Raw genomic sequence first — 23,493 nt, 5'->3', positions numbered from 1 at the left:
AGAACTATCTACCATTGCAAACAAAGAGTCCGTGTAGATTATCAATCGTCTTTCATGAACAAGGACAATCCGAAAGAATATACATTATTAATCAACCAATATTAACAATCAAGTGTAGATTGTCTCTAACGGTATCCACAAAAACTAAGATACGAATGAACTAGAGAGATAATTATTCGAGTAAGGTTCGACAACAATTTCAAGCCCCAAAATTGAGTTGACCGAATTCTAGGTATAAGAGTGTATCTATACTATATATAATAGTGGAAGCAGAGAGAAATAAGGAGAAGTGTTTTAGAGATCTCTTTGATGAGTTTTCAACGTAGTAAAAAATCAAAATTAAAAAGATTTAATTAATTAAAAATAACAGATTTATATTTATAATATATTAAATAATTATTAGCCCATTAATGAAAATAATAAAAGAAAGTAAGAGTTATAGGAAGATGAAAAAACACAAAGCAAATGAAATCTAAAAGTCACAAATAAACTTATATACAAAGCATGATATATAGTATTCCATCATTATATCCATTCGCCATGATAGATAGTATTTCACTATTATATTCATTGGCCATCAAAAACCAACGTCTTGTAACTTTGTTCTTACCTTCATTAAGAGATTCATGTCTATTTAGGAGCAATTTATATTGATAAACTATTTGATAGTATCTTCTTCAAGAATTTGGAAAATTCAGACTTTGATATCTCCAATTGAAGAAATCTGATAGAAATAGAAGATGTATGGACAACTAAAATCGGAAAACACAAATGTGTCAAAAATTACAAGAAATCCTTATGTTTATGAAGGTAATTATTCGATTTTTTTCATATCTTGTAGTTATTTTGCTCTCAATTGTGTTGTTGCTTTATTTTTATTAAATAATAGTTGTTATAGTTTCATCTTTCAGAGATGAAATTTCATTTTTGTCGTTACCCAGGTTCCATACCTCTCGCTACCTTATCCATATTTTCTTTTTCCTTTGTCTTTTTTTTGTTTCAAAATGACTAAAATAAAGATTTTGTACATTTGCATTCATTTTTAGTATATGTTGCTAGGTGTAATCGTTTCGATTTTTGCCTTTATATGAACTCAATTGTTAGGTTTAATTGAAGTTAGATTAATTTTTCAAATTCAGAACCTGGTGAAATCCACTAATTTTTGTTTTGTTTGAGTTTATCTAACTGATATGGATTGTAATTTTTATTTTTATGCATTTTGATATGAATAGATATAAAGTTTCACACAATAGTTGTCCATCGAAGTCGGAGATACATTGAAGAAAATATTAAAGAGGTATTGAAATATTATACTTATGAAGTTTATTTCAATTATAAATTATATTATATCATTATTATTATCATTATCAAGAAGTTATTTTTTTCCCAATTCTCTATATAAAGAGATTATAAGCTCTAATACACTTTCTCTTGGGAAGTATCTGGGCGTTCCCCTCCATAGTGAGCGTGTGTCTAAAGGCTCCTTCAAAGAGACTTTGGATAAAGCTAATTCGAAGTGTGCCACTTGGAAAGCCAAGACTCTGTCTCTCGCTGGCCGCCTCACGTTAATTCAATCTGTTAATTGTGCTGCTCCCAATCACATCATGCAGGCTTGTAAGCTTCCGGATCCTGTGCTTAATGATCTTGACAAGATTAACCGTAGGTTCCTGTGGGGGGAAGCTGCGGAGGGCAGGAAGATCCATCTTGTGCCTTGGAGTGAGGTTTGCCAGCCTAAAGATTCTGGGGGTCTGGGTATTAGGAAAGCAAAGGACAATAATAAAGTTTTATTAATGAAACTCCTTTGGCGTATGTGGCAAAACCCCTCCTCTCTTTGGGTTCGCCTCCTTTGTGGTAAGTATCGGAAAGACAAAATCTTCGGGGGCCCGAAAGAGAGAGTTGCTAATTGTTCCTTCCTCTGGAAAGGACTTAGTGCTGTGTTTGATGAGTTCTGCTCGGGAGTTGGCCTGGAGGTGGGGAATGGTAAGTCCATTAGTTTCTGGTTTGATAACTGGATTGGGGATAAACCGTTAATTGAGGTGTGTTCTTCCCCCCCGCCTAGTGATATACGCAACTGGAGGATTGCCGATGTGGTTGACTCGGAAGGGGACTGGATCTGGTCAAAGTTTGATACTTTCTTTAGCCTTGAGACTCTCCTTAGAATGCGGGGAGTGAAGGTGAGTAATCAAGAGGAAGACTTGGATAGGCACTGTTGGGCGCTGACTAACAATGGAGTTTATTCTTGCAAATCGGCCTTTGAAGCTTTCTCTCTCTTTAGATCTGATCCTCCCTCGGATGTGTGGAAGTCGATTTGGACCCTTAAAGTTCCTTTCCGTATTAGGAGTTTCCTGTGGCTGGGCGTTAAGGACAGGCTTCTTACTAATTCGGATAGGCACAGAAGGCACTTGGCTGATTCTGGAGCTTGCAGTAGATGCAGAGGCCATGTTGAGACTTTGTGCCATGCTCTTAGAGATTGCTCTAATAGTAAAGAGGTTTGGAGGAAAATTCTCCCACACCATATTTTCTCTTCCTTCATGGCACATTCTGAGGTCGACTGGTTCTCTGATGGTGTTAGAGGAAAGTTGCTTCCATACATGGAGCATGGTGACATTTTCTTTGCTATTATCTGTCACCAAGTTTGGAAATGGAGAAACGAGGAGATTTTTGGAGATAAAACTGTTTTTATGACAAACTTAGCTGATTTCTTCTCGAAAAAACTTTTCTCTATTATCGATAGTTTCAAAGGAGAGTCCCTTGCCAGAGCCTCTCAGTGTTGTGATGTCCATCTCGTGGGATGGAGCAGGCCAAGAGAGGGGGTTGTGAAGCTGAATACTGATGGTTCCTGCCTCAGTAACGGTAAGATTGCGGCTGGAGGTGTGCTTAGAGATGTAGGGGGCGTCTGACTTTCTGGGTTCTCCCAGAATTTAGGGTTGGGTTCTTCCTTTTCTGCGGAGCTCTGGGCTATTCTTACTGGAATCAATCTTGCTAAAAGGCTGGGTGTTAAGAGGCTCTCTATGGAGTCTGATAATTTGGAAGCAATCAAAATGATTTCTGAGAATCATTCCATGGGTCTTAACAGTCGCAACCTCATCAAAGCTATTATAAGGCTTTGCTCCTCCTTTGAGTTCGTAGAGTTCAGACACATTTTTAGAGAGCAGAATCGTGTTGCTGATCGCTTGGCGGCGGCGGGCCATGAAGGGACGTTAGGCGTTACTACCCTTCCTGTTTCCCCTAGTTTCATCTCTCATCTTCTCTTAGAAGATAGGATTGGGGTTAGCTTCCCTAGGCTAATTCCTGGGTAGTTTGTTGTTATTCATTTTTCTTTTCCTTTTCTACCAAAAAAAAAAAAAAAAATAAGCTCTAATACACTTGATAAGATGTTTATTCTTGAAGAATTTGGATTATGCTAGATATGAATTCAAAATGAAGGTAAATAAAAATAAATTTTGATGCTCAAAATCCTAAAAATGTACATTGATTATGGGATATTGAGATAATTGCTTTTACAACATTGACTTATATAGTTTTAACTATTATATTGTGATTTTGTACAAAATTATTAGTATTTCAAGAGTTTTTAACAAATGAAAATGAAACATGATCATAGTACAAGTTGTTGAAAAATATTAATTAAAAAATATTATTATTTGAATCTCCTTAAATTCTCAAATATGGAGCATAATGATTCTAATTAATAGAATTAATTTCACATATTATTATAAAACGTTTTCTTATACTGAGTGGTTACAATTGTAATTTAATTATATTTAACTAAAATTAATTTATGGACATAATACTTCATTAAGAAAAAATAATTTTTTTAATTAATGGGCAAAAAATATTTTCACTCTCCTCTTTATACGCCTATATCTTGACATTCTCTTTTATTTTCGAAAAAAACGAGAGGAAGATAATTCTCTCCCAATTATCTTTTTTGTCCATTCATTTTTATTTTCTATTCATTTGTTTGTTTCATGTTCTTTCTTACGAAGTTCAAGAACATATAATTATTAGAAAATATTAATGAAGTCAAAGAAGTGATATAGTCGAGCGTGACTGATATTATATATGGCATGCAGCTGCTCACCACTACATGTATCGGAGATCATCTGACCGTACACCGGAATACGGAGAATCAGCCATACATCGTGTAGAAGAATAGTCATCTCTTCGAACGGCATGTGAAAGGAGTTCGTATCGGGCTGCCACCGCTCCACGAACGCAGATATCGGAGGCGCATCCAAGTTCTTGAAAATGGTGGATGGGAGGTGAGACAACCCAGTCATGTCTACCATATCCCTCAGCTGTAAACATGACACATATACAATTACTGAATGTTTTTGAGGGTTAGGGTTAAAAATAATAAGTAAAATGATTTATTGAGCAAATTATTCTTACCTCGGGTGTCATACCCTGATACCATCGTTCCAATGTGCAACATGCTAATGATCTGTTGTAGCACGTAAGAAAAGATCGATGATGCCCTCCCAACATCCGTGAGGCAACGTGTCCTAAAAAACTAGGAATCACGGAAACATCACTGGGACCACCGTCCACCGGCCCCGAAACTATCTAGCTACGGTCCTCAGTAGCTTTGGACCGTTTTCTGATCCCTGAAATAATATTAAACTATAAATAATACTAAATTTTAAATAATACTAAACTAAACTAAAATTATACTCACTTTTAAATAATATTATGCTATAAATAATACTAAATTTTAAATAGTATTAAACTATAAATAATACTAAATTTTAAATAATACTAAACTAAACAAAAAATAATACTCAATTTTAAATAATATTATACTATAAATAATACTAATTTTTAAATAATATTAAACTATAAATAATACTAAATTTTAAATAATACCAAACCAAACTAAAAACTAATACTCAATTTTAAATATTATTATACCATAAGTAATACTAAATTTTAAATAATATTAAACTAAAAATAATACTCAATTTTAAATAATATTATACTATAAATAATACATGTACTAGCAAATCGACCACCTCTGCGCTGTCTGCTCGAGCCCTGAGTCGGCTGCACATCATCATCATCATCATTAGATCCATGCCGTCGCTGCGTCTCAGCTAACTCCTGAAAGTAGCCATCGACAACGTCAAGACCAGGATCTCGGTCTCCCGAATCATCCGCCTCCTCTCCCCCAACTCGGGCTGATCCAACACATGCTGATCTATCTGAGTCGCCGCAACTACTGCGTCTCAACCGCTCTCTGTCTACGGTCTGATACATCAACACCACACGCTCTCGTATGACGTGGTGTATCATTGGCATCCATATCTAACTGCATCGCTGTTGACGGGATAGATTTTCCAGCTACACTCTCCTTCTACACGTATTGACCACATTGTTTTATGAAATTAGAAACTGTATACAAATATTACTCGTCTAACTAAATATCCATCTAACTAAATATTATTTTTTAAAAAATAATTTATTATTCTAACTAAATATTATTTAACTATATTCTTAAAAAATATTATTCTAACTAAATACAAATAATTTAAATTACAAACTAAAAATAAAAAAATTTAACTAAAATTAACAAAATAATAACTTTTTTTAACTAAATTAAATTAAACATAAAAAAATAAAAATAAAAATCGCCGTACGAGCGTATGAGCATCACGCCCTCACACAGATGAGGGCGTGATGCTATCACGCCTCACCACATGTGACGTGTATGAACATCACGCCGTCACCTGTGGTGAGGCGTACGACTATCACGTTGTCACCTGTGGTGAGGCGTGATGTTCATACGCCTCACCACAGGTGACGTCGTGATAGCCATGCGTCTGGTGCCGCGATCCGGAATTTAAAAAACAACAAATCGATTCGAAAATACATATAAAAAGCATCCAAATCAGTCGAAATTACGTACCATAAGTCCATTTCCTTTGCTGTCCCTCCCCCGATCCATAGTTTTTGTCCAGATTTGAGTTTAAATTTGAGAGGATTTGAAGAGTTGAGAGGATTTGAGTTTTTGAGTAAAGGGTATTTCCGTCTTTGTTAGAGGCTAAAGGTAGGAAATTCGGGCCATGAATAGTAATCCACAAAAAATATTATACAAGAATGGAAAGAAAAAACCCTTACAAACATATTAACATTGACAATAGATTATAACTTAAACAACTTTCAAACATTATTATCAAACAATTATAAAAATATGTTTGTTAATTTATTTATAATTTATAAAGGAAAAAGTATAAAAATAAACCTTGTGATTACACCTGTTTTTGAACAACACCATGTGGTTTAAAAGTTTGCAAAATGGTACCTTGAAGTTCATTCCGTTAGCAAACACATACCAAATTGACTAACGGTGTTAAAAGTCAAAAGAAAAAGAGTTAATTTAGTCCTTATATTTTTTTATTTTATAAATTAACTCTCTTATTATCTAATTATCACAAACAAACCTCAAAATAAAAAATAAAAATCAATTACACCATTTTCCCCATTTCTCTTTAATTTTTTTTTCTCTCTCTCTCTTCTCTCTCATCTTTGTTAATTTTTCTCTCTCTAAAATCAATTGAACATAAATATAACATCCTCAACAGTTCCTTTCGAATATCTAACAATTCTATGAGGTAGGAACTTGTGAAAAAATGACAAGCTTGGTGACAACATCAACAGCCAAAACCATGATCCAACTCATGGAATTAAGAGTTTCTCATTGCAAAATGATGGAAGAAATTGTTGCGAATGACACAGAGATTTCACTAAGCATGATGGGATTATTTTCAAGAAGCTGAAGCATTTGGGACAAAAATAAATAGGGTTAATTACAAATTACTACCATGTGGTTTGGCCGATTTGCGATGTGGTACCTGTGGTATTTTGTTTGCAAACAGGACCTCGTGGTTGACACCGTTACACAAATAAAAGAGACGGCCAGAATTCTGTTAAAAAGCTGACGTGGCACAGGGGTAATTTAGGAAATTCGATTTTTTAATTTTTTCTTTCTCTCTCCTCCTTCATCGTTTAATTCTTCTCCTCCTCCTCCTCCTCCTCCTCCTCCTCCTCCTCCTCCTCTCTTTTCTTCTTCTTCTTCTTCCTCTCTTCTCTTCTTTTTCCTTTTTTTTCTTTTTCTTATAATTTTTTCTAATTCTGAAAATTCCAGAATTCTGGAATTTCCAGACGTGAAGAACTGTTCTTCACGTCTAGAAATTCCAGATTTCTAAAAATTCCAGAATTAAAAGAAGAATAGAAGAAGATGAAATGGAAATGGAGGAAGAAGAAGAAGAAAGAAGAAGAAAGAAGAAGGAGAAGAGAGGAAGAAGGAGAGGAAATGGAGGAAGAAGAAGAAGAGGAAATGGAGGAAGAAAGAAGAAATCTGGAATTTCCGGAATTAAGGAAAGGAAGAAGAAGAGAAAATGGAGGAAGAAGAAGAAGAGGAAATGGAGGAAGAAAGAAGAAATCTGGAATTTCCGGAATTAAGGAAAGGAAGAAGAAGAGAAAATGGAGGAAGAAGAAGAAGAACAAAGAAGGAGAAGAGAGGAAGAAGATGAAGTCAGCCCAAAAAGTTAAAATTTTTCTTTCCCAAATTGCCCCTGTGATTTAACAGAATTTCTGCCGTCTCCTTTATTTGTGTAACGGTGTCAACCACGGGGTCCTGTTTACAAAAAAAAAAAACCACAGGTACCACATCGCAAATCGGCCAAACCACAGGGTAGTTATTTGTAACTAACCCAAATAAATATAGATAAACTCACGTTCCATACCTCGTAAACTTTTACAGAAACTATGACTGATACCATCCCTTGAGTGGTTTAACAGCTTGTTTTCCGCTACCTGGTTTTCCAGAACTCGGCTTCGAGAACTTGGTTCTGTATTGCTCTATAAGCATGTCAAGCTTGTCGACTACATCCTGCCCCACAAGATCTTTATTCTTCTTTGGCCTTTTCTTAAATCAGTCTTCTCGTTCTTCTGTCGGGTTTGCAAACTTCCTCTTTGTCTGCCTTAAACCTGACTCCTCAGGAGGTTTTTGTTTCTGGGGATTTTTAGCTGTCATTTCGCCTCTTCTAACATCAGGCTTCTTGACCGGATGATTCATTTGTTCTTGTTCAGAGCTTTCTACCTCCTGTTTTCGGCCACTGAATTTATCCTTCACCAAATATTTTGATTTTCTGTTTCCTGCATCATTCTTGTGTTTCTTATGATTTTTTAGTCTGTCAGATGAATCTCCCTCGCAAACCATAGATTTCATGGTTGACAATGTGTTCAATTGATTTTAGAGAGAGAAAAATTAACAAAGATGAGAGAAAAGAGAGAAAGAAGAAAAAAAGAAAAGAAATTAAAGAGAAATGGAGAAGATGGTATAATTGATTTTTATTTTTCATTTTGAAGTTTGTTTGTGATAATTAAATAGTAAGGGGTTAATTTATAAAAATAAATAAATATAAGGACCAAATTAACTCTTTTCCTTTTGATTTTTAGCACCGTTAATCAATTTAATGTGTGTTTGCTAACAGAATGAACCTCAAAATACCATTTTGCAAATTTTTAAACCACATGAATGTTATTCGAAAACAGGTGTAATCATAAAGTTTATTTTTCGTATTTTTTCTATTTAAAATAAAATATTAATTTATCACTATATATATATATATAAATATATAAATAATATAAAATTTAAAAAATATTAAAATGAGCGCATACTACTGTATTATACAACAGAGGAAGTAAGTTTTTTTTTTTTTTTTATAAACGTTACATGAGTCATACTGGGACGATTATTTTGATACAAATCTGTCGGCACCAATGGTGCATGTAAACCGTTAATCCAGTCCTACTTACCGTTTGGCTTTTTCCCGGAAACAGAAAATCCAGCTCCCAAATCCCATCCAATTAGATCAAACTCTTTCTTTCCTTCCAAGCTCTCACTACTTACTTTCTTTTGTATTTTTCCTTTCCGCCAAATTAGAACATTAGAAAATCAACACTTTAAGAAATTCAATATTGGGGTTGAATTGAAATGAAGGATAATGATTCTCTCCCTACTTCGACGGCGGCCACAACAGCAACCGTTGCAACTTCGATAAGCAATGCCAAAAAGGAAAGTTCCGATTATAGTCTTTTTGGTAAAGGGCGTTACAAGTTCTGGGCTTTAGCTGCCATTTTGCTTTTGGCATTTTGGTCTATGTTCACCGGCGCCGTTACTCTCCGCTGGTCCGCTGGTGATCTCAACCGTCTATCGGACGACATTGACGCTCCTATCCATGACGATCTCGATGTCCTTGTAAGTCTCTTTCATTCATTCGTTCATTCATTCATTCATAGCCTTACATGTCTAGGCGAAGATACGGATCTGGACTGATTTTGGTGAGGAAATGGTAGGAAATGGAGGAAAGGGAGAAGGTAGTGAAGCATATGTGGGATGTTTACACTAATAGCCGTCGGATCAGATTACCTCGATTTTGGCAGGAGGCTTTTGAGGCTGCCTACGAGGAGTTGACTAGCGATGTCTCTGAGATTAGAGACGCTGCAATATCTGAGATCGCTAAGATGTCTGTCCGCTCCATTGTTCTTGATCCCTATCCTATTCAATCAACGGTGAGCATTTCATTAAATCTTTCTTGTTTTTTGTAGTTTGCCGCGATTCTAAAGTGGAAGTTCGTTTGTGTTGCACCGGCTTTGATATTTACCTTTGCCATTATACATAAGTTGGTTAATGGGCAGGAGTTGGCTTTGCTTCTAATTGTTAGTTAACATATGTTGAAACGGCATCTATACTGGATTCATAACCACGTTCTTGTTAGTTTATATTGTGCTATTTTAAAAATATAACCAAAATTTAGGTCCTACTTTCAATTCAGTATTCATAGGGAATTAATATTTAGAGTAATGCAATAGATGAACTTAGTGTAGAAAGTTTGACCGAACCAATGGACATAATAACTATACCGCACACTGCTGCTTTCAGTCACAATTATTTTTACATTTTATAGCTCATCATTATAATATATTTTGTCAATTAATAGTTTGTTGTATGATATATACTTAAAGTGGCTTCATTTTCACAATAAACTTCTGGGTAAGTTGTTGTAGCAAGTGTCACGGTGTCTAATTGGGCTAGGCTAAAGTCTCCCTATGTCGCCAAGGATTTTCTAAGCCTATGGCCAGCCAACTGATAGCAAAGGAAATTCTTTACTATAAGCATTTTGTCAAGTCTTATTTCCGAGAGTGTAGCTGAACTCAAGCATATACTCGATATCCAATTCCGTATACAGTCCCACAAAACCCCCGTGTATCGAATCTCAATCCCCATAGAGCACACACTATGGGCTTGATGGCCCATAGTATCCATAGGATTCTCCCTTACGGAGACATCTCACCTCCTTTCCTAGGCAAGATTGTCCATCTCCTAGTCATTGATGGACTAGAATGGATCACTTGCCGGTTTATTGATCCATGGTGACTAAGATTTTATGCCGAAGTATTCTTGTCCTTTGGGTCTGTTTGTTTTGAGGTTAAGGGAGGTTAATTAAAGGGACAATAATTAGTTAACCTTGTTTGGGAGAGGAAGGTTAAATGGAGGGGAGAGATTTCAAAGGTTAAATGGAGGTTAAAAATTCACCAAAAACCTTCATTTTAAGTCCCACCAAATATGTGGGATTTGGAGTTTAAGTGTTTAAACCTCCCCTCCCCTTCCCTCACCTCACCTTCCATTATTTAATCTTCCCTAACACTTGTTGAAATTTGATCAGGCTATCCCAATCCCTGGGCCAGTTGACCTACAGACCGACTGCCTCCCCTTACACTCCCCTTTCTTAGATTATTAATGACTCTGAAACTGAACTCTACTGAGGTTCCACTCTGTTTCTGGTCTCTGAAACTGTCTCCACCAAACAAGCAGACCCTAAGTTGCATCTCTTGTCTCAGAGCTTTATTAGGTAAACATACCTGAATGACTATTGGTTTTATTTAAACTTACCAGGAGCTGCATTACTTTGATTTTTGAGCCAATCAACAATACTTTTACCGCTGCATGCTTTTTGCTGGCAGTACCTCTTTGATACACCATGCTTGCAGAAAGTTTGAACCATGATTTTTGAGCCACCTAGAAACTAGTAAGTAGGTGCTTATGAGGCTAGTTGAAGTCCCTGTTATGAGATGTTTTTATATGTTATCATCTCATACAAATCCATGAATCAGTATTCCTTCTTCCTAGTACATCTAACCTTTTTTGTTTTTCTTTTTGGTAAGAACGTAGTACATATAACCTAAGTTATTGATTTGTATTCAATGTCTAGGACCTTAGCAGATTTATTTGGTCAGGGAATCTGAATGCATGTCTGTGAAGTATCTTATTTCACTTTAGTTGCAATGTGCAAACTGGGAATGCTCGATTGAGATTTGGTTCTAAAGGAGCGATATGCTCACATGAAAGCAAATAGATGATTGGGTTTGGTTATGTTGGAAACCAATCAGGATTGAGCATTGTGTTGTCATTATTTCCCTTAAATTGTAAAGAAACCTATAGAATAAGGAATTTTTCTGCTGATCTATTTTCCTGAGGAATAATTGTTAAATCGAGATTCTGCTTGTGACTCGAAATCCTCATTTTGTGAATCTTGACTTTTGAATCAAATTCAAAATATTATAAAAAATAAAATATTAACCATTTTAACTTTAAAAAATATTTTCTACCAAAAAAAAAATAAAAAATAAAATATTAACCATTTTAACTGTAAATATTAGTCTAAAAATGCAATTTTAATATCCAAATAAAAATTATTATCAACCAAGCACTTAAGTTAAAATTCAAATCTAATGCAATCCTAAGAAAACTAATTGCCAAAGGTTCTTCATCTCATCATCGAGAGAATCATCATAGAGGCAGAAAGTTGAAGAGAACGAAAAGAATAAAGAAGGACAGTTGAAAAGAACGAAAGAAATAGAAGAGAAAACGAAAAGAAAGAAAAAGTTGGAATTTGTAAAGTCTAAAGAGTCTCCTAGTTGTATTCCATAACCTCTTAATTAGTTTTAGTTCTGCACACACGTTTTTTACTCTTTAAAAATTAAAAACCGTTTTTTTTAATGGAGCGCATGAATCAACTGAATCGGTGGACTCGGCCTATTCACCACCCGATTCAGCCGATTCATGTCCGATTCTTTATAATTTCGAGTCTTACCATAGATACGAGTCGAAATCAGACAGAATTGGATCCAATAGTCGACTCTTACAATTCTAACAACTATGTTTTCCTCCATTTGGTGTTTAAGGTGATCTATTTTCTCAGAAAACTTAGCATGCGAGCTTGGTATGATAGAATTAGGGTCCAGTATTCTGCAAAAACATAAGAATTGAGAAGTGAGACAATTATTGAGCATGCCTTTTTAAATGCTATCTGCATTTACTTGGATCATGAAATCTTTTTTATATTGAGTTGGATTCTATGTGGTTTCCTTTTACATTTATTCTCTATTTCTTCTTGTTTTGTTGGGTTATGTGTTATTTTGTTGTATTTCTTTTAATGTTTAGATGTTCCTGGACCTTAGTAAGTACTTGTGCAGAGCATGAGAACGCTACTTTATCATGTGTGAAATTCTCAGTGGGTAGCTGGAGTCCAAATTTGCTTCTGTGTACTTGCATTCCTTGCTAATTGCGATAGAATACTATTTTATCCTCCTTTCTAACCAAATTGGATCCATTATGTTTGCAACTCACTTCATACTTGCTATATTTGGTGGAGGTCTTGAACGGGTAATTCATTTGTTTTAGCTAACAATGTTGTTTTTACTGTGGAAGAAATGTTCCTATAGGTTTTCATATCAATAGTTTGGTCTAAGATGTTTATGATTGAATTAGATTTAAGGGCTAGAGAACACAAAAAGCTGAGGACCCTGAGTAGATTAATTCGGGCCTCATAAAGGATAACCTGACTGGACTAAGCATTAGGTGACAATTCGGCTGGGTCTGTGAATTTAGAAGTAAGTTTTTCATTTAGTACAGTGGTAAGGTGCAAGATAGTATTTTCATGGTTGCACCGATGCTTGAATGTGGCTTCTTTATGTGTAACTTGTAGTCTATATATCTTGAAAGAAAAGTCTCTTTATATACCTTGAAAGAAAAAGGAAACACAACATGTGCTTCCGGAAAAGGTTATACATTTCTTTCTGGAAACACCAAGAAAATTGAATTTATGTGGATGCTTTTATTCCAGTTTGCCGTATGACTTACTTTTTCTCACTTTGTTCTAACATTATCTTTAGTCGAATATGTTAATTCCTTATATCATCTCTCTTTCTTTATCATTACAAATATGTTAGAAATTTGCATTTTTATGATATTTATTTAATAAAGTTTAAAACACAAATGTTGATGACCAATATTTTTAGCTACAAAATTTCTTTGGCCCAACTCCTCCATCTTATGATTTGTTCTATATTTAAGCACGACACGTAGTTTCAAACTCATTGTTTATGCCCTTATTCTGTATATTTTTGTTTTTTGGTTTATCCAACATTGCAAATTGCTCTTAATTAATTTTTTTTTTTGTCTTATAAAAGTTTCTCCTTATACCTTTCTTGCTTCTAGATTTGTAAATTAGTTTCTCTGATTCAGTGCTGCTCATAAAATTTATCTAATGTTGATCATTGTTCTACTTTCATCCATTAGTATATGTACTAGGACTTATTTACTGGCGCTAATTGGGAAAAGAAATAGGGACAAATAAATTCTTAGTTTTTATCAATACTAATTCCAAATTTGGCAGATGTTCCATCAGTCGACATATTGGTTGCTCTCTTGCTTGCATGCCCTGGATATAATGATACTTACAATTTAGCCTCTATATAGATTTCCCAGTTTTGAGACTGGTGTTGGAATTCCCTGACGTTATTTACCATTTTTTTTCCCCTGATGCCCATTGCAAAAGTTGGTATACTTCTACCTCATACTTGATAACTCACATTTGAGATTATTTCATCATTACTCTATTTGTTTTCTTCATGTTTGAAGGAAATAGTTCATTATCTATGCCAAATTAATCTTCTACATTGTATGCATGCTTCAGTATGTCGTAATTGACCTGTTAAAGAGTTTTATTGTATGACTAGCATATATTAAAGCCTCTGTAGTTTTGTGCAATTTTGGATTTTTTTTTTCTTTTAAAAAAGAAAGAAAGGTAGGGGTGAGCATGGTCCGGTTCGGTCTAAAAACCGAACCAAACCGAATTGGACCGAATCAAATTACCTTTATTTTTTAGGACCAAACCAAACCAAATTATAATTCGGTTTGGTCTGGACCGAACCAAATTATTTCGGTCCGGTCCGGTTTGGTTCATGTTTGGACCAAACAAAGCACTAGAGACCTACAACTACTTGTACCTTCACTAACTAAATAATTATATAAAGAAAATAATCATACAATTAGTTTTTCTTTTGTATATATAATTAGTTGAGAGAGAAAAAACATGTTTAATTGTTTTTTCTTTTCTATATATAAGTAGTTAATTAATTTAAAACCTTAAAATTAAGAGTAGTGCATATTGTATTTTGGTTTGGTTTTATTCGGTTTTGGACCGGACCAAACCGAATCGAACCGAAAACCAAACTAGCTTAAAAATTAGGACCGAACCAATCCAAAATATAATTCGGTCCGGTTTGGTTCGGATTTTTCGGTCCGATTTTTTCGGTCTTTGGGCTTTCGGTTCGGTTCTGCTCACCCCTAGGTAGAAGTGGTATTAGGGCTGAGCGCGAATCTTGGAGATATTAGACTGGAGCGAATGTCTATCTAAAAGATTCAGAATTAGAAAGAACTGATAACTTTTTTTTTGACACAGTTCGTCCAATTTGGTAAAAAAAGTCAACTGTTTGATCAAACTCTGGATCTTTTTCCTTAGATATTCGGTCCAATTTAGTATATCTGAGATCCATGCCCAACACTAAGTGGTATACTTTTCTTTGCTCAGTTGTATATTGTTTTTGTCAAGATCCTAAACCATCTTATCTGCCTGCCAAGCTATCTCTGATTTGTTGTCTTCAACAGGTCAATTTTTTTGGGTTGTGTAACATAGGCTCTATCATAGAATTGAACAACTTATTATTACTATGGTTTCTTTGTCTCTCTACTGTTTTTTTTCTCTTTTCTGGCTGTCATATGTAGATTATCTTTTTCCACTCTTCTCTGTATCTTAATCCAACTCATTGCCAATATGTAACTAGCTTATGAGTTTTATGCCTGAAGCCTAGCCTGCCTTGCCGTCTTTTTGACTTCTTTTTTAACTAAATATTTATTTTGGATGCTTCATTTCAATGTTGGGTTGTGTTTCTTTTTAGCATTTTCTCTCGATTTAAATAGCTGAACCTCTCTACTTCAAACCCCCATGTATGGAGGATTCACAACAGATTTCCTTATGAATCTACTAAGATATATTGAAGCATGCGTTGATGTAGCTATATTGGTTTTAATAGGACGAGTGGACCAGATTGTGATCTGATCAATTTGTCTGGGACTTTAGATTAGGTGAAGTAATATAGACCATGCCTATTCTAACTAGTATACTATGAAGTTATTGTATGTAAAGGAAAATCTTATTGTGGGGCTTCAGAGCTTATTAGGTCATATTCCACAGTTAGAAGAATATGAATTAGCATGAGTCTTATTTTAGATAGTGGTATGATGAGTGAGCATATTGTGCATATCTCATCTCTTATGATGTTTATTGTTTCTAAAATTAATATTTGTGGTCTTCAAAGGAAGGCTTTTGAAACAAAAGATCTTTTAGCTTATTAAGATCCAGGTCTGCTGGTATTTCACTGTGATCTATCAGGTTTTCCACTCCAAATGTTCTTCAAGTGTCCTTTTATCAGTAGTGTTAACATGGACCCCGACATTCACCGTTAGATCTAGGCTTATTAGAATCTTAGGATAGAGATTCAAGCCATCCTAAGTGTTAGATTTAATAAGTCTGCATCTAAGGGAGAATGACCCTTGTGAACAATACTGGTCCTTTTATAGTCATTCAAGGTCTTGCATTGCAGAATTTTGTTCAGGTCCCATATCATTGTTTCAAATCTGCTGCGAGGTAGTACTGTGGTGTTTGATTGTTTTGTTTGGTTTTATATATGAAAAGGTCATTGTTGGGCTCATTATCATAAATAATTCTTGATAACCACAAAATGATAGATGAGGAGATTGAATTTACATATGCTATGAAAACTATGGCATATTGAATGTTGATATTGAATTCAGACTCGTTTCGTTCAAATTTTTCAATATACATGCTAACAGAACTTGTTATTCTTTTCTCCTCGATCATGGTGACATGCGCCATCTTTTACAGTTGAAATATATTGTATGCTCTAGTATTGTGGTTAACAATTAAATGTATCAATGTGATCTTTGAACTTGGCAGACTAGATGAAATAGGTTCAAAATAAAATTTGGGTATCAAACTCGTCCTAAATGTAACATATTTGGGTCAAAGCAACATAGCACTGACACTTGTCAGTATTTGCTATTAGAACATGTGTGTTATTTGAAGTTGATTTAATCCAAAATATGAAGTTGTTTGATGCGCAAAGTTGATGTTGGGCCTATTTGATCCCATATGTCAAGTTGAGGGACTAAGTTGGTAGTTTATCTGGTTAACAAAGGTGGAGGAAAAACTAACAGCTGGGCAATAATGTATATTTTTGTTTGTTGTATCAGAATGCTCGAGAATTAAGTAAAAGTCTGAAGCAAGTTGGGAGAGGTGGTGTGGCTTCAAATGGAAAGAAATCAAGGTAGCTACCCTTTATATCTGCATTAGATTTTCATTTGTAATATTTTTACTGCTAACTTGATGATATATGGCGGAAGGCAAATGTTACCTTACTCGGTTATTCATATTTTAAAACTAGAGTGAAAAGAGTTAGGTTGTTATTCTTCCAAGTTGTTGCTGTCACATTGAGAAATTTTGATAAGATTTTTCTTTTTCCTTCTGTGTAAATTAAATACAAACTTAACATAGTCTCGCAAATGCAATTTCCATGCAGTGATATCACCCATTAATTATTATTATTTTTTTGTGTGTGGAGGGAAGTTCCTTTATATACTTCTGCACAGCAAAAGGTTCAACTTTATTACCTCCTTTCTCTTTTACTTTGTAAATTTTATCTGTTAGTGCTGTTCTGCTTGGATTCATGAATTTATAAAGTATTTTACAATTTCTTGCCTCCCTGAATGCATGTAGATACTTACGAATAAATTATATTCATGACCCTCAACTTTTCTTTACTTTCTTTCTTTGTAGTATCTCAACTTTAAAACCAGATAATCTTTAAAACCGGATATAAACATTAATTTTTAAAAGTTGTACGTAATGCATTTATATTAAACAAAAGAAAATTACATTAAGTAACTTTCTATTATTGAGTTGATGAAAATAATATTTTAAGTAACTTTAATTTTTGAACTTTTTAGTTTAAAGTTATTTATACGTTGTTTGGATATGAGAGAGAAATTGTCTGTTTAGAGAGATAAAGTTGTGAAAATAGTGATTTTGAAAAATTAAAAACTATGAATGGGAATTGCAGTTCTAAATAATTTTAATTTTGATTTTTGGACCTTTTTATATTGAGATCATCAATGGTCATTTTCATTTACTTTTATTAGCGATGTTTATGTCTAGTTTTAAAGCTATAAAGAAAGTAAGGTTGAATTTGAAGTCATAAATGTAATTTGCCAAAAATAAAAAATACTATAAATTGAATTGGAATTCTCTATTCGTCAAAAATTGTTATTCATGAGAATAATATAGAGCGCGAAAATATTGCGATTGGATTGCAATATAAATTTCAATTTTTAATCATAGTTTTGCTAACGAAGAAAAATGGGAAATTAAGTAAAATGTTATATTTGGATTTTTTTTTAAAATTTGCGCACAATGTATTTACATTAAAGAAAAAAGAAAAATCTCCACTCCACTTGGATGTGATTTGAATCCATTACCTCCCTAGTTATAGGTATGCTCTCAACCACTAGGCTGAGAGTTTAACCACATTATATTTGGATTTTACATTTTGCAGTTTATATGTATTCTTTTAAGGCCTAATATATCCTAAGTCTCATTCTAAGTTGTCCAAAAAGTTACAATTGACTCTTAAACTTTACAACTAACCCTTTCAATCCACTATATGAAGCGAAAGAATAGAGCGACCAAAGGTGAAGTGACCCTAAAAATGACATTAGTAAGGTTTGTGATAGAGTGGATTGAGGCTTCCTGAAAGAAGTAATGAGTAGAATGAGTTTTTGTGTTTAATGGATTGAGTGGATTATGCTATGTATGTGTCAGTATTGTTTCATATTCTTTTGCAGTTAATTTAGATACTGTAGGACCCATCAAGTCGGGAAGAGAGCTCCGGTAGGGAGATCCTCTCTCCCCATATCTGTTTTTGTTGTGTGATGAGATATTATCTCAATTCATCACTAGGGCGGAAAGAGAAAGGTCTATCAAGGGGTGTTGCATTTGCCCTCGGACTCCTAGTGTTACACACCTCTTCTTTGCAGATGATAGTTTCATTGCGCTACGGAAGAAGAATGCAGCCAAATAAAAGAGTTATTGGCTGAATATGAATGTGTATCAGGGCAGGCCGTGAATTTGAGCAAATCCGGTGATATAGTAATTAGTAACATTATGGGTTTAACCGAACCAAGCCCAGACCCATTAATTACCATGACATTAGGCTAGCCCATCAAGAAGGACCTTTCCGAAAGACAGATGGAATGAGAACTTCAGATATCAATACACATGCTCAACTCTGCTTATTGCGAAATTATAGGGTCCGAACCTATGATATGTTGACACGTGTACAAAGGCACAAACCAAGAGGTAAATAATTATCTATAAATAACGTGGAGATCATCACCACAGGTACACAACTTCTAAATACTACATTACTACTAAACTGCTTTCAAGTTAGTATTCCCATCACTGACTTAAGCATCAGAGAGGGTTCGCCGGATTCCGGCCACTGTTTGAATGTGTTCTTTCTTCTCAAGTGACCTGAAGTAAGCAAACAAAGAGTAATTGTATATCCCAATATCAAATGGTGCAGTGAGCGTGGATTGAATCTCGCAGCAAAATGGTCTATGTTTACTCTTATATCATTCGTCCCTCAATTAAGCCTGTTCTTCAGCAGGTTACTCCGCAAATTGCGCAGTCAGTTGTTCATTCTCCAGCTCCGTTAAGTCGGAGAATGGAGGACTTACCTAGTTCTTCAGCTACTCACAATCATAGCTTGCATGATTCCAGCAATCATCTGATTCCACCTATCTTTGTTACAGCAGCATTGGATTAATGAATTGAGGCTTGTTTAGGATCACTGGATCCGGAGCAACGTTGTTTCATGGATAATCTTACAAAGTAGTTGATTTATAACATTGGCATCGTACATGAGTCAATGAATATTCTTTGCGCTGAGCATGCTTCGCAGATGGAGGTTATGCGTTTGGAGCTGTTGGAAGCAAAGAAGGCAAGGAGATATGAAGAAGAAGGTAGCTCTGTTGCCTGTCCAACTGGACATCATACAATGAAAACATGTCCTAAGGATTCAGAAGTTGGAAGGGGCAAGTCTAGAGAAAGATTAGGTGGTCCTTAATATCGAGGACATCATCACTCACCTTCTCCAGTCAGGCCGAAGCTGGTGTCAAGGAGGAGAAATGTAAGAGATTGTACGACTCTTGCATATGAGACTTATATGTGAACGACCTAATGGCATATGAAAATACACCAAAAGAAAATGTACAAAATGCATATGGCTCTCACATATGAGACCGATATGAACGACCTAACAACTAATGCAAATACATCGAAGGGAAATGTACAGAATGCATAGACTCTAAAATATGTTACTTATATTTGAACAACCAATGCCATATAGAAATACACCGAAGGGAAATATACAAAATATGTACGACTCTCGCATATGGGACTTATACCCGAACAACCTAACATCATATGAAATCATATGAAATTACACTGAAGGGAAATGTATAATATACTCTCGCATATGGGACTTATATGCGAATGACCTAACGATGTATGTAAATACACCGAATGTAAATCTACATGATAGTACAACTCTCACATGTGGAAATTATATGCAAATGGCCTAACAACATATGAAAATACACTAAAGAGATATGTATGAAATGCGTACGACTCTCCCATATAGGACTTATATGCGAACAACCTAAATGTGTATCAAAATACACCGAATGGAAATGTACAGAATGTGTATGTCTCTCGCATATGTGACTTATATGTAAACGACATAACTACATATGAAAATACACCTAAAGGAAATGTATGAAATAGTACGGCCCTCACATATAGGACTTATAAGCGAACAATCTAATGTCATATGAAAATACACCAAAAGGAAATGTACAGAATGCATATGACTCTCGCATATGATTCGATTTACTATAGTTGCTCCTCGATATATATTATTAGCACCTACTTGTCATATTCACAGCTAATGTACTTAGTTGATACTAATTACTCTTTCATCACAAAATAGTCCTTATTTTGTTTTTAGGATGAGATGGAAAATGTATAATTAATTAATAATTATATATAAGATGCACCAACCTCATTAATAAATATCTCAATTACTATTATATATCCCATCTTTTTTTCTTTCTCTTCATTCTAATTATTTTTCATTTTAGTTTTACACCATAAAAGTATTTTTTTTTTTCATTTTGTTGTGAAATCAACAATATGCAAATAAATAAATTTGTTGAATGATGATAGTACATCCACATATATATATAGTAAGAAATTTGTACAAAAATCCTAGATAATCTTAGTTATGAAACACACATTCATTGTTTAAGATATATTACAGTGGTTGGATATTAGGCTATTTTTATTTTATTTTTCCTTTTTCTAGCTTACAAAAAAAAAAAGATGTATTGCAAAATAAAATAATTAAATTGAATTGGAAAAATTATTGGAGGTATTACTTTATTGGATTGTATTATATTTTTACTATTTTTGGAGAAAATAAATTACAACCTAAACGTTTTATTTTAAATTTTCTTTTCAATATTATTGTACTAATTTAATTTGATTTTTTTTTTTGAAAAATTATGTACGAAAATATATTGATAATAATCAATTGATTTTATTTTATCTGTAATTATTAACTAATTTATGCTCTTTGGTAAACTTGTTTTTAACTATTTACTTGGGGAAAAAATGAAAAAAATAAATAAAATTAAGACAAAAAAGTTTAAAAATATATTAAAAAAATATGGTTAACTTAATTTCCAAAGGATATAAGTTAAACTACAAATTTAGTCCCTAGTTTATTAATTTATATAAATTCAAGTACATTGGAATGATTGATTGACAATTCTAGCAATTATAATAGCAATGACAGGAATAAGTTACAACATTGTTAGTTCTTATGCAAACAACACTATCACCACCATCTTTATGTTTATTATAACAAACATAAAGATTATAGTTTGTTTCGGATAATATTTTGTCATGTCTTCATCCTTCTACCACCCATGATATAAGTTTCAATATTATTATTATTATTTCTTCTGTAGAAAAAGCTAGCACCAATATCCTTGTGTATATTGTAGCAAACAGAAAGGTTACAGTTTGTGGCTGATTCATCACATTTTCCTTCTTCCACCACCCATGCACCTGCATGTAATTATGATATTCTAAATTAAATTTTGAAAAAAATTATGATTAAATTTAATTATAAAGAAAAAGTAATTATAAGACACCTGAAATGACGAGGAGCATAATGAAGAAATGAGTTGAAGCCATCTCTAGTATAAGTGACAAATATGGATTATATAAAAAGAACTAGTGTTTGTGTTTATGCTTAGGATAAGAGGTCTTTTTACACTAGATATGGTACATAATGAACGCTGTTTTAAAAATGAGGTAAATCCCCAATGAATAAATGGAATCTGAGTATTTGTAACTTTTTAATAACTTTTAGTTATTATAGTATCAGTAATTGATATTTATTTTAATTATTATGGTAATATAATCCGCAAAAATCTAGTTACCATATATAAATATACAAAATAGCTAATCAGAGTTGTCTTGCCAGTGTGGAACATTTACAACAAATTTTTAAATATTTTCAAATTTTATTGAATATCATGAAATTTAAAATCAACTACTCATAAGAGCTTCCAAATATTTAAATTTTCAAATGTTAATTCTAGTTAAATAATAAAAATCAATCCACAATAAAAAAGATACAAACCACCTTTGAGCGACACGATCATTATTTAAAATCGGACCTGGCAATCAAATTTCATGTTTTTAAAAGATTAATTAATTTTTGTTGGGAGTCCGGGCTACAAATCAGGACGAAGTGATATAGGATTGTTTGTTTCCAAATGAAAAAAATAACAATGAATGCAAGAATATTCACAAGTGAAATTGAATAACAAAATGATTAAAATGCATATTTACATTAGTTAAAAATGTTTTTACGAAATGAATGAAATGAAGCAGTATTATACATTTTTACTGGAATCTTAATTATGATAAGAAAGTGTGAATAATATTCATAAATGTAAAAAGGTATCTATATAAATTTATATATTTATAATGAAATTTAATGATAAACTAAACCTAATAATACTTTATTAACAATTTTGAATAAATAAATGTATATAATTAAATTACGAATAATATGAACTTGGAAAATTATTATATATATATATATATATATATATATATATATATATATATATATCAAAATAATGAAAAAATATTTTCTAAGACACTTGCAAAACAATAAAGGGTAAATTCCAAAAACAACCCCTGTGGTTTCACGTTGTTCAAAAAAAACCCCTGTGGTTTGGTTTTACCAGAAAAAAGGACTGTGCATTACGCCGTTACAAGAATTACGGAAATGCTGGAAACGCCGTTTAACTTGGTGACGTGGCAAAGGGTAGACTCGTCCGAATTTATTGGGAGACCTATATAAGCTCCAGAAGTTTCTATACCAGCGTCTTTACGTCTTTAGTGACTTTCCATATTTCAGTTGCATTGATCGCTTTCCAAAATCGGAATACGAAGTTTCATCCAACCAAGAACTCACCCATAACCACTTCGATCATAGTTCCTACTACTGAAGGTGTGTGTTTTCTGAAGCGACGAAGCTAGATAGCCGTTGGAATCGCTTGTTCGAAGTGGGTAGGGCAACTACAGTTCAAGGTTTTGTAAGGGGTTACGTGTCAGCCAAGGTAAGGGCACAATATCCATGGAAATTTTGATTTCTTTCTTATGGTCGATGTTTTCCTGGTTCGGGTTTTGTTTGATTAAGTTAGGGTTTTCTGTTTTTACGATGAATAATCGGAATTTGTGGTTTGTTTTTTGTTGGGTATTATCATAAACTGTTATATTGCATGTAACAGTGATTTAGTGTGATCGATTGGTGTTAGGATTTTCGAGGAGTCTTTTTTTGCATCTCTCTGTTTCGTGTGAT

General features: G+C 33.7%; 1 protein-coding gene across 1 annotated transcript; it reads left to right on the top strand.

The window, feature by feature from the left end:
• The first annotated feature begins 8,756 nt into the window (after positions 1-8,756).
• On the top strand, positions 8,757-17,035 carry LOC136203878 (uncharacterized). The gene is made up of 3 exons (XM_065995098.1): positions 8,757-9,265; positions 9,364-9,579; positions 16,685-17,035. The coding sequence occupies exons 1-3, from the start codon at positions 9,002-9,004 to the stop codon at positions 16,760-16,762; spliced, it is 558 nt and encodes a 185-aa protein (XP_065851170.1). The 5' UTR covers positions 8,757-9,001; the 3' UTR covers positions 16,763-17,035.
• The last annotated feature ends 6,458 nt before the right edge of the window (positions 17,036-23,493 follow it).

Source organism: Euphorbia lathyris, chromosome 1, assembly GCF_963576675.1.
Source record: "Euphorbia lathyris chromosome 1, ddEupLath1.1, whole genome shotgun sequence".
NCBI classification, from domain to species: Eukaryota; Viridiplantae; Streptophyta; class Magnoliopsida; order Malpighiales; family Euphorbiaceae; genus Euphorbia; species Euphorbia lathyris.
This window is presented reverse-complemented; position numbering and strand designations above follow the sequence as displayed.

Excerpts from the sequence above, each read along its gene's own strand:
- LOC136203878 (XM_065995098.1), top strand. The coding sequence starts at position 9,002 with ATGAAGGATAATGATTCTCTCCCTACTTCGACGGCGGCCACAACAGCA. Across the intron at positions 9,266-9,363 it reads ATGACGATCTCGATGTCCTT|GAAATGGAGGAAAGGGAGAA; the intron begins GTAAGTCTCTTT and ends AGGAAATGGTAG. Across the intron at positions 9,580-16,684 it reads CCTATCCTATTCAATCAACG|AATGCTCGAGAATTAAGTAA; the intron begins GTGAGCATTTCA and ends TTGTTGTATCAG.